At 40.9% G+C, this 12,781-nt stretch overlaps 1 protein-coding gene across 1 annotated transcript in view; it reads left to right on the forward strand.

Moving 5' to 3' along the window:
- Window positions 1-12,781, forward strand: part of LOC101861517 (signal transducer and activator of transcription 5B) — a gene marked incomplete in the record, with an annotated part of 62,081 nt that overhangs the window by 23,673 nt on the left and 25,627 nt on the right. The window contains 2 exon segments of the mRNA XM_013084387.2: window positions 5,655-5,809; window positions 9,721-9,882. Of these exon segments, the coding sequence (XP_012939841.1) occupies window positions 5,655-5,809; window positions 9,721-9,882 (317 nt within the window).

Consider the following 12,781-nt stretch of genomic DNA (forward strand, 5'->3'; position numbering starts at 1 on the left):
CTCTCTCTCTCTCTCTCTCTCTCTCCCCCCCCTCTCCCTTTAAAGTTTCTAATAACACAAAATGCTGACACTTTGTTTAGGCACTTCAGTGAAATTTTCAAACTTCTCCAAGGGCACTAAAATTAGGACTATAGGAAAGAGCTTGGCTTTCTGTTTTCAAAACTTAAAAAATGTTTGTGCTATCTTTGTTAGTTCCGAAGCAGCAACCATTTTTGTAAATCAATTTTCGCCCTGATTTGGCCAAATTTTTGCACGTGCCACCAAACCTCCAATTTTTACTTCAAAATGTCATAAAAAACGTTAATAATAGTTGTATCGTAACCATTGAGGTATCATTTTCTTTGTTGTCTTATGTAGAATCAATATATAAAAATAAGAGTCAAGTACATTAAGAGAAAAATTCTATTTACCATTTAATTACATCATAAACGTGACGTCAGGAGTCCGATGCTTATTATCCAAATAAAGAAACGGGCACACTTTTCATAATAATGGTCCGATTTTCAAAAGAAAAACATCAATTTTTTAGTTATAAAGAGTTCTTTAACCTACTACTAGATCTAGGGAAAAATCATTAAAATTGAAAGCAGTTTCAATCTTACATGCATCACTCAAGCAGGAGGTTGGCGGGTGCTCTTGGTGTGGTTTGTTCCTTTTTTTTTCCTTTTAACAATCATCCGTCCTTATCTGTCCGCGTTCGTTTCTGTGTATGTTACTCTCTTATAGACTTGCATGTTTGCCGACAATCGTCTGAAATCCGACAATCGCGAGCCGGCCGATGCTATCGCTAGGCCCACCTGTATTAGAGCCTAGTCAATGTGCGAAGTGCGAGGCCTGGCCGACTGCCAGCACCCCCTTTTTCTCCCGTCGGCTTTGTCGGCACTTTCGTTTTCGTGCCGACCGCCGACTGCAGACATCGGCGTTTCCGACATAATTGTCGGAACCTGAGTAGAAATGCGAATACGAAAAAGGACGACGACCTAAATTATCTACTTTCAGTTTCGTGCTCGAGCGGCCATTTTGAATTTCGTTTGTTTACTGATTGTTCAGATCATGTGGATTCATTCAAGTCCGACTCACTTACTAGAATCTAGATCTAGATTTATATAGATCATTATAGACCTCAATGGAGGATTCATATTCCAATTCTATTGTGTCAAACCCTATCATAGGTTGTACTGTAATATTAATGTTGGTAAAAAGCATTTCATCAGGTGCGTGAATTATTTATTTATTTAGAATCTAGACTCAGCTGAGTCCCTCTGTTCGGAATTGGATGCGGATTTCTAGTTCCAGGCCTATTCCTATTCACTTGTTCTACAATATCTAGAATCTAGATTTATTTAGATTACTAGATCTCTATGGAGGATTCATATTCCAATTCTATTGTGTAATTGTATCAAACCCTATTATAGCAGTTTAGATGGAGGATGCTCCTTGTTTGTTTTGGAGTGTGGGTTTTTTTTTTTTTTTTTTTTTTTTGGACTTGTGCTGGCCCTTTTACATGAGGCCCGTTGCAGGTTCTCTTTAGGGGTAGGATTAGGTCTCTTCTTTATTGTGTTTGTTGGGGTGGTCGCTCGTTGCTCGGAAGTCCTTCCTTATGACACCCACAAAAGCTCTTATAGGGTGGGGGGGGGGGGGGTTGCGCAAAATTTTCAGACGATCTGGTTGAGGCTCACATGCAGGTCTATTTCTTGTAACACCTCTAATCTTCGGGGCTTATATGACCTCTATATGTGTAGCAAGTGCCGTTAAACCCATGCTAAAACTTAACTAAAAGAGCATAAAACACAGACTTGAAGAATATATGAAATTCAACGAATATGGTATAAAGCGGGAGATTGATACAAGAATCACCATAGGATATGATAATTACTGAGGGGCATCAAATACAGATATATGCACCGTGCAGTGACTCATACCCAGAAGAACAGCGACAATAGTTCTCTGATCAACTGAGTGATCTTTTAAACAAAGATGATGTGACAATCATGGGGGACTTAACGGCAGAGTTGAAACAAGGAAGCCGACATGGGAGAGATACATGAGGCCACACAGTGACAGAGGAACAGGTCAAAATAGCAATGGAGAAATGCTATTACAGTTGTGTACAGAACATGACCTCGTCATATCAAATACCTTCTTCCAACACAACAGGAGTCAAGTTAAAACTTGGTGCAAATGGAATGACTTGAAGATAGCATCAAAAATGTTGATTTTATCCGGGCCAAAAGATGGAAACTGAGAAATATCAGAGACTCAAGGGTGATTCCCATCTACATCATAGATTCTGACCACAGACCAGTCATCATGACTTTTGACACACCAAGCAGGAAAAGGCCAGAAGCAAAGAAAAGATGAGAAGTCGTAAATCTCAGAAACATTAATGACAGTGCCAAAGATAAGATACATGAACGTTTGAACGATGTATTTCACCAGTTGCCCAAACAACCGTGCGACTTTGAAGAGGAATGGAGCCACTTCCATGCATGTGTGAACAGAGCATTAAAAGAAGAGTGCGGCACCAGGAAAACAAGAGGGCAAAAAAAGAAAACAACTATATGGTGGAATGACCAAGTGAAGGAAGCCGTCCAGCTGAAGAAAAGACATTCAAAAAGTGAAAGACATCAAAGATAGGGGAAGATAATGTCCTATACAGAAAGGAACGCCGCTAAACATCAAGGGTACTAAAGGAAGCTAAGAACAGATCCTGGACAGTATATGGAGAACAGCTGGTAACAAAATGTAGAGAAGACCCTTGAGAGTTTTACAAGAGAGTTAAAAGCATGATGATGAGGGAAGAGCCATTCAACCCAACTGAAATAGTCAATGATAAGAACGGAAACCCCATTTTCAGAAAGCCAAATATTAAGGAAAGATGGAAACGCTATTTCCAGGCGCTGCTGAATCCTACAGGAGAAACAACACCAAGCAGCTTCTCACCGAAAGAAACCACACCAAAACCATCAATACTGCTGAGTGAAGCCCAACATGTCTTAAAGAAAATCCCCACAAACAAAGCGATAGGCGTTGAAAACATCACAGCAGAAGAGATCAAACTATGCGACCATATCGGAGAACTCTGGCTATGGAGGATATTTAACCTGGCCAGGGCGACAAAAACAACACAGAGCCTAGAGAGGAATATCCCTTCTCAGCCGTGTGGATATAATGTTTGCCAAGATACTAGAAATAAGAATGAGACCAATTGTAGAGACTCAACTCAATGAATCCCAGTTTGGCTTTATAAAGGCAAGGGCTGTACTGACGGTTTTCTTGCATTCGGACAGTTGTGTGAGACTGCCATTGGACATGACAAGACCTCAATATCGTCTTCGTGGACCACTAAAAGGTTAATAGATGTCAACTTTGAGAAGTCTTAGAGGAATATGGTGTAACAGGACAATTGCCGGAGAACATCATGGCACATTATAAAAACAGTCTGTGTGCCGTAAGATCAACAGAAGGACTATCGGACTGTTTCTCCATTAGTTCTGAGGTGAGACAAGGGTGTGTTCTCTCTCCGCTGCTCTTCATCATTTACATGGATAAGATCACGAAGGCAGTAAATGACAACATCATTTAACTGAATGAGCTTGTATTTGCTGATGACCAGAGTACATTACAGATGAAGAGGAATCACAAAAAAACGCACACCAACACTAATTAATGAGGAATCTAAACACCTAAACATGAAAATCTCCATTTCAAAACCAGAAGTTAGGAAGGCTAGAAGAAACCCATGGAAAATCAACATCCTTATTGACGGAACACAACTCCAACAAGTGGAGGAATTTAAATATTTGGGAAGCATCTTCACACAAGATGGGCGTATGGACAAAGAAAAAGAAACAAGAACCATGAAGGCAAATGCTGTGACCTTCCAGCTAGCACCCCTTCTCAGTCACAAAAACATCCCAACTGAAGTGAAATCCCAGCTCATCAATAGAATCTTCATACCAACCTTAACATACCAGTGCCAAAAATGGTCTCTAAACAAGGCATGAGAAAGAAAAATCAATGCACGCGAAATTAGGTGTCTTCCCAGAAGCGCCAATGCCACCAGAGGAGACCGCATAAGGAACGAGACCATACGTCTACCAGTACATGTAGTAAATTTATTAGACCGTCAAAGAGTCAAATGGTTCGGACATCTGATCAGAATGCCAAAGAAACAACTAGTGGTTAGAGCTTACCACACCCGCGAATCTAGCTTTAAATCAAGAGGAAGACCAAGAAAGACATGACTTTGATGGGGTTAAAAAGGCCCTGGAACAACGTAACTAATTAACATATTTTCACAGACGCCGAAACCTGCACCTCCCCTCGACATCCTAAGGATACCAGAGGAAGGAAAAACTATTGTAAAGTAAGAACTGAGGAGCAAAAGTGCTCACTTTATTGCAACTGGCACCTTTCTTCAGGGTTCTTTCATCTGTGGAAAAGTGTTATAGGCTTACGCTGCTAATACCATGAGTCGTGGAAGGATAGCGGCGGTGGCGATTATGAGAGAAAAAGTATTAGTAAGAGTTTTACGGCTCTTGCAACACAATGAGGTCATATAAGTGCTGAAGATTAGAGGTGTTACAAGAGAGTAACAAACATAAAAAAGAAGAAGGGGAGATAAGGACGATGGATGTTTGATGGGAAAGAAGGAGCAAACCACACCAGAGCACCCGCCAACCACCCATAGAGAGAAATAAGACTATAAGAAGGATAGATGTAATATAATGGAGAGAGAATGCATGTGAAGTTGAAGAGCAGGTACTGTGGGATCACATTCCAGTCCATAGCATTTTTCCCTTTAGTTCAAGCGACAAAAGAAAGAAAATCTGGATCTGTACTAACTATAGAACTAAGAAACTTTATCAAGCAAATAATTGCATCAGATACTTTAATAGGTGGGGGGGGGGGGGGGGGGGGGGGGGGGGCTCAGTGAAAAGGAAATACTTGGGTCTGAAAAGTTTCGTTTTCTCTATACTACCGAATTAACTAAGGCACAATGTAAGGTCAGTAATTATAAAACATTACCAAAATTGATTAACTTTTCAAACTGAAGTTTAAAAATCACTCAGTGATGTATTTCCCTGTCTTGTACATTTCAAACAATGAACAGAGGGAGCCAAAAGCTCAAGACGGAAAATGCGTGACGTCACGGCTTGGTGCGATGAACTGCGATGTCACGGTGGAAGGGTTTAGCTAGGTTTTCACGGATTTGGTTGATAAAAGGGTAAAACTTCACTAGCCAAGTTCTACGATAACCATTCAAACGTTTTCTGGAAGAACAAAGAATGGCTTACCAGCAAGGGTTTTTGAACAAAATATGACGAGAAAATTTATCAAAAATAATTGTCTTTTTTTTCAACTTGAAATATCTCGAGACTCATTAGTCGCACATCGATCTTGAAAAAAAATTTTGAAGGCCATCCAAAGGTCTTTAAAGACATGTATCGGACTTGAATGTTGGTCCCCTAAATTAAACAAAAATGTGGGCAGTTTGAACACACTGTCGCGAGGAGACGTCATGTTCAGAAACAAAACTCTATGGGACTTTCCGAAGCCGAATCACGCTGTAGGGAGCGCATTCACTTAAGTACCTACTTTGTTTATAATACAACGCTCATTGCATTTGTTGTTTGTGTGTGTGTCTCCAGGCTCTGTCCAAGAAGTATGAGACGACCATCACGAGCCTGGGCGATCTGCAGAAGGAAATCCTGGACAACGAGCTCATCGACTGGAAGAGAAGGCAACAGTTGGCGGGGAATGGGCTTGTCATGGATGCCTCTAGTGTGGAGACTTTGCAGCAGTGGTACGTGGCTTGTGGTATGTTATATGGTCACATCACGGCGTCCAAAATTCAGTCTCAGAGATCTTTTAGTTTGACCAGGCCCCCCGCGTTAGGCCAGAAATCGCCGGCAGGTGACCTGCAGTTTCACGCAACAGGTCGGGGATTGACCGGGGTCAACTCGTGCACAGCACTATCCTATCTTGTCCTATCAGAACGCGTTCCTTCCGTCAAGTTCATGAGCCGTAAAACGATGCTCACTCTACCCCTTGAATCTATTTCTTTGCCAATTTCGCTTCGTCTACGTCTTCTTGGTATCTTGTGAAAGTTTCACCATTTTTCACTGAACTGTTTGGGAATAATAACAGTGCTAAATTGTGAGTGTTAAGTGATCGAAAGTGCCATTGGTAATGTGATCTCTTCAAATTTAATTACGAATCATTCCAAAATGAAACGTTTGTGTTCTTTTCTGTTTGCGCAGTATGATAGCCATCAAATCATATTTTCTAATGATGTGAATTTTGCTTTTCCAGCGCTTTGCAGTGACTAGCAACCTGTTCGTGAATTGTGTTCCTAAGTAAAAAATTTTAAACTGCAATGGGTCACATATATGAGAGCCATAGAAAGTGTCTGAATTAACTTTGTCGAGTGTTTTGGTGTTTATATTTAACTGTCAAACAAAAAGAATGCACAGAAAGCCCTGATTATGTAAGACAATGGCAGGACATATTCTTTTGATTTATGGGATTGATGTGAGGGACGAAGATGAACAGTCGTATTCCGCTAACATTTGTGTCAAGTGTTTTACCGCGATTTCAACTATCAAAAGGAGTTATAGTGTTAAGTCACATCAATTCAAGCCGCGAAAAAAAAGCTGGTGTGTGTTTAACAATAACATAAATGTGAATTCCTGCTCCGTTGTTGGCATCGCTTGGGTGGCTGCATACAAAGATCCGTTTCAAGCAAACATCGCAACACTCCCCAAGCATACCTACATCCCCATGTATACAAGGAACTAACAAAACACAATTTGTACAGAAACAAGAAAATACTCGCGGGAAACAGCAAAAATTGAGGAAGCAAGTGGAGTGGAAGCAATATTCAATCGTTTCAATAAAAGATTTACTCATGTTCACACTGCAATATCACATCTCAAACCAGTCAAACAATTTTCACTTCCAGAAATCCTTGTAGCAATCGACAATTACTTGGCCGCATTCAAATGCTTTTTCCCCGCAAAGTCATCCCAAAGCAACACATATCATAACGACACTGTATTCCACACATACAACAACACGTGTTTGCTCTCTGACTTGGGAGAACAGAGCACAGAAAGCAGCCACCTATTAGCCATCTCAAAACTGGAAGCCAGAGCACGAAGGATCCCAACCAATATAGACATAATGCGTTTTATTTTTGTGTCACATCTCCTGCAAATAGCACCCTCATTGCGTGCTGCTGGAGATGTTTAGAAAGAAAAATTGTATTCATACTTTTATTCTGTACATGTTCATTTTGGGAAAAGAAATCGGTGCTGTATATTGAAGATACGTCAGTATATCATTATTTAGGAGGATACACATTTCATTGGATACAAAAAGCCATGAATGCAGGGAAGCTTTTTGGCTATCATGCTCATGACAAGTTCCAGGTTCGTTCTGGGGACAAAATTTTGAGTGAGTCAATTTCTAAACCCATTTTCCTGTCTTACATAGCAGTTTTGTAAATATTTAATCTTAGGCTTATAAGCTATTAGCCACTCAATATGTGTTTTTTGTTTTGACCGACTATAAATAGACATACATTTTAAGAGCATCTAATTCCAAAACGTCAGCAGCCATGGTATTGTTTTTTCGTACCAATAAAGAAGTAGAGTTGCTTTCTCTAAAGAACACACTTGTGTTCACGTATGATATTTTTTGTTTGAGTAAGCCAATAAAACATGTGTTGAAAAATTCATTTAATCAGCTACCAATTCAGGTAGCGGGAGGTCGGGTTAGTGACCTCTGTGTGACCGGCCCGCCGTGACCCGGTCACTCCATCGCCGAACCAACTAAAAGAGCAGTGTTTGTACGCCGTGACGTACCATTTGTCACATGTTTTGTTTTTTAATTGATGCTACTGGCATGGGGACTTTACAACAGTGGTATGTTGCGTGTCACTTGTCATATATCACTTGTCATATTGCCACAAGCCATATGTTATAGGTTACATTTTTTTTTTATCGATGCTTCTAGCATTAAGACTTGACAGCAGTGGTACGTGGCTTGTGATAACTCATTTTGTCACTTGACTCATGTCATATGTCATATGTTTTTTTTTTTTATCGATGCTTCTAGCATGAAGACTTTACAGAAGTAGTATGTCACCTGGCATATGTCACATGTTTTATGGGGGGGGGGGGTTTATGGACACTTTAGTGTAGAAACTTTACAGCTGTCGGATATCATATTTCATGTTGTCGACAAGCTGTCGAAATGTACTAAGCCCAGAAAGCAACATTTTACAGGATAGAGAAAAAAAACTTTCATTCTTTTAACAATTCTACCTACATTATGTATTTTTTCTTGCTTTTTCAATATTTAGAATTTGAATGTCAGCTTTTTAATGCTAGGCTTAGTACATTTTAGCTGCTGGCCAACAATATGTCACGTTTTGTTTTTCTGATAGACACCTTCTTTGTAGAAACTGGGGTACATCACATTTCTTGTCATCAGGGCCATTCCAAGAAGACCTAAATAATTATTTTTTTTAGTTTTGAGAAATTTGCGGAAAATTAGAACCATGTCCTGGCCACAGTTTATTTTTCAATTAACTCCTTCATAACTTATATATGACGTAAGCCGTTACTAACTTATTTTTTCTGATACACCGAAGGAGCCACGGTGCTACTGTGACATACAGCATTCGTCATGCCTTGCGAAGCGCAAAGACCATGGTGGCGAACGACGTTCGTCACAAGTTGTATTCTGGTAGATGCGCTTTGTAAAACTAATGGTAGATTCGCATTCAACGGTTTGTCCGTGCCAAGCAATTTTTTTCTCTTAGAGATAGTTGTATTTACAAACCAGGTCTAATTATAGGCACCTGACCACTCAATCTTGCACTACTTTTTGTCCCTGGTGATCCAAAACTGTCTGGTGAAGCACAAACTGACCCTGTGCCACAAAAGGCTTAACTCAAACCCATGCAGGCTTCCACTGAGCTTCAACTGAAACAACTTTTATCCGTGGATGGCCCACTTTTCTGTACAGACATCCTTTCCCGCTGGGTGCCAAGTTTACTTAACAGTCAGTGTCAGTGTGCTGTGGGAGATTTAAAAAAACCCCATGTGTTTTCGCTGTGATTTCTGTTGGGGGGGGGCCCCCGGGGGGGTTGACAATGGAAAAAGTCGTTCCCTATCTTTTATGGCTCCCACAAAAGCTTTCTTTAAATAAGTGTTGCAAATACATGAATAAACCCCTCTTGTAAGTTGATAAATAATTACGATTGGTTACGCTCATTCGAATAACCTTTCTAGATGCTGCTGTGGTTATGAACAATCTATCGTTAGAAAGGAAAAAATATAGGTCAATTTCTGAATGATTTACTCTCTCATTTTTCCTCCTAGTAGATCCTTGGTTGCTCTCTCTCTCTCTCTCTCTCTCTCTCTCTCTCTCTCTCTCTCTCTCTCTCTCTCTCTCTCTCTCTCTCTCTCTCTCTCTCTCTCTCTCTCTCTCTCTCTCTCTCTCTCTCTCTCTCTCTCTCTCTCAAACACACAAATTGTTCTGTAACCCATCCACGTCACTATCTCCATCCCCCCCCCCCAATCCATGGTGTAAATATGTCTCTCTCTCTCTCTCTCTCTTTCACTATGTCTTACTCTCTCTTCTTATCTCTCTCTTTCTTGGAAACTGCAATAACCCACCTGTATCTATATCGATCCTTCCTCCCAGGTGTGAATCTCTAGCGGACCTGATCTGGCAAAATCGACAACAGATCAAGCAGTCAACGACGCTACAGCAACAGTTGCCCATCAAACATCCCGATGGCGAGGACGATCTGCTGCCTAAACTCAATGACACTATCACTGGACTACTTTCTTCTATTGTCACCAGGTATGATGGGCAGACCTTTTAAATGCCTCCATTAAGGGACTGCTTTCACTCTTCCGTATTTTTACGGAAATCCGTACTTTCTGCCAGTTCCGTACTTGTTCCTCCATCATTATCAACTCCCTCCGTAAAAAATCTGCAGCAGCGTAGGACTACCAAAATTCTGTAGCAAAAGATCCGTACTTGCCTTCGTATCGTCTTGTTTAAGTTACGGATATTTACGGTAATTCTCTTGGCAATAAGTTTATGATATAGAAACCTGCCAGATAGTGCATTTCCTGCCATCGGCCATTATTCCGCCAGTCTATGCCCCATGCATTCATTGTGGGTTGGTCGTCAGTACCTTTTTACCTGCAGATTGATCAAAATCTGGCGAACTTTTTGTGCCAATTTCCTCCTTTCTATCATTCCCTCCTCATTCTGTCTATCTTCGGATTGTTGCCGGGTTGGAAAATATGCGCGTTGATCAAGTAAATTGACTTGTGATCTTAGACAGAAAATTACTGTCAGAAAGAAACTTTTGTGCAAATTTCTTGTCTAGATCTAGATTTTTAGATTTAGAGAAATTATCAGTGCGAAGATTCTATGGCACAGGAACACGATAAGGGCCGCGATGAAAGAAATTTGTGCTAAAACTACTAAAATCAAGAATAATTTGAAATGGTGTTCCAAGGTTGTGACATGCGACATTCAGACGTGAAAATTGAGGAAAATTAGGGTATACGCTGGGTAACTGTATTGTGAAGGTATATATCTATTCATTATTCCCAGGTTTGCCTTCTATCAATGGTGCGATGACAAATTAATTGAATTATAGTAGCAATGGAAGGGGAACATGCTTTTAAATATTGCCAGCAATGGAAAGATTAGATGAAGAAATCAAACTAAACAAAATGTTGGTGAAAAAATAAATGTTGTGGGTTGTAGGCAATCTCTTAGAACAGGCTCCCAAATGCCATTTTCAACCTTCTAAATACCCTAAGTTTCCATTTCTTCGGGGAGTTCGCCCCCTGAACCCCCACCGGGACACTGTCCCTGGTCCCTGCTCTGGGCCTATCAGACCCTCAGCAGAATTTTCCTTACTTTTAAGCTTCAACTGGTGGAAGCACTGTTCTATAGTCACTAAGTATGCGAGATATTGGGACTACTTTCTTCCATTGTTGCTAATTATGCTGAATATAAAGACTACAGTTGAACTTGCCATGGCGGCCACCTGTGTGATACGACCACCTGTACAAACGGCCACTTTCCATTCCCCCACCCCTTTGTATTTTTTTCTATATAATTTAACTGTGTAAAACGGTCATTCGTCCGCCGCGGCCACCTTATTTTATCAACCCACTGTCTAATTTACCTGCCTCATGCTGCCAGGCGGGGTCACCCATTGCCCGGCGCTTTGACATGAGTTTTGTATCAGCCCCTCTCGCTGTGGACGGGTCATCATAATTCATTCACCTGTGGATATTGTTAGTTCCTCCAATGAATGTTTGCCCAAATTGAAAAATAGGTAGGCCTAACAATAAATTTTCAACTGCTGGTGAGGGAAGCATGTGATCTCTCATAACCTATAAGCCCCGCCCACAACTCGTGCACAAATCGTGTGTGAGATGACTGGTCACTGTACTGTTTTGTTTACCTAATCTGTAACAAAGTAACAATGGACGTTGACGTAAACTTGAGATAAAAGCATGGCTCGTTTTCCATGTGGTGGCGACCCATGTGTTTGTTTTACCATGACACTTGGTTTTCATCGTCTTATTTACTTAATATTTCGTCTATTCTATTTTGCCCTTGCACAAAATCAGCAACAAAAAGAAAGCCAACCAAAATACACAGGTCGTTCAAAATGTTTTGCCTCCAGGTTCATAATTTCGTTTTTACTGATGCTTCATACAAAAGTTATATGCCAAATGAAAGCTAAGGATGTCTGCTACATGACAGTGGCTTTACTTTTCAACATAGTCGCCTTCTTTGTCGATGCAGATCCGCCAACGTCGAATAAGTTGTCGCATGCCGTCTGCGAAAAATTCATGTGGTTTTCCTCTGAACTAACGACTCACATCTTCTTGAACTTCATCATCATCTGCATAACGTTTTCCTTTGAGGTGCTCCTTCAACTTAGGGAAAAGATAAAAGTCAGATGGAGCAAGGTCTGGACTGTATGATGGGTGCGGTAAGGTCTCTTGAAATCTGAGGCTTTCCATGGCATCTTGAGTTTGTCGACTCGTGTGTGGACGAGCGTTGTCGTGGTTAAAAATTGCATTTTTGCCGTCCGAACTCGTGACAGCCGAGCTCTAAGTTTATAAGTTTTTTCGTGGTCTCAATATATCGTTCAGAGTTGATAGTGGAACCCTGTTCCCCAAATTCCATATGAATCCGACCATCGCAGTCCCAAAACACTGTCATAAGCACTTTCTTTGCAGATGAAACAACTTTGACCTTGGGGCTAGATGAGCCAGTGTGCCTGTATTCTTTCGATTATCTTTTGTTCTCTGGGTCATAATGGTGTACCCAAGTCTTGTCTCCTGTGACTAAACGGCGTAAGAAAGCTTCACCTTCATCGGTATAATGAGCCAGGAGTTCATCACTAACTTGACTTCGGTTCAATTTCAGCTCAGATGACAACATGTGGGGAACCCACAGTGCACACACTTTCCTGTAACAGATCATGGATAATACACAGGGCACTCCCTTCTGAAATTCCTAGCTTCACTGACATCTCTTACTTTGATCCGCCGGTTTGCTTGGATGACCTCATCCACTCTCTCCTGGTGTTGAATATGGCAGAGTTTGGACAACCACAACAAGCTTGGACATGCAAATCTGTCTCTGCTGGACTGGTTTCAGCGAACTCCTTTGCCCATCTTCAAACAGTACTTACATCTACACATGCTTCACCATA

The sequence above is a fragment of the Aplysia californica genome, unplaced genomic scaffold (genome assembly GCF_000002075.1).
Source record: "Aplysia californica isolate F4 #8 unplaced genomic scaffold, AplCal3.0 scaffold00289, whole genome shotgun sequence".
Lineage (NCBI taxonomy): Eukaryota > Metazoa > Mollusca > Gastropoda > Aplysiida > Aplysiidae > Aplysia > Aplysia californica.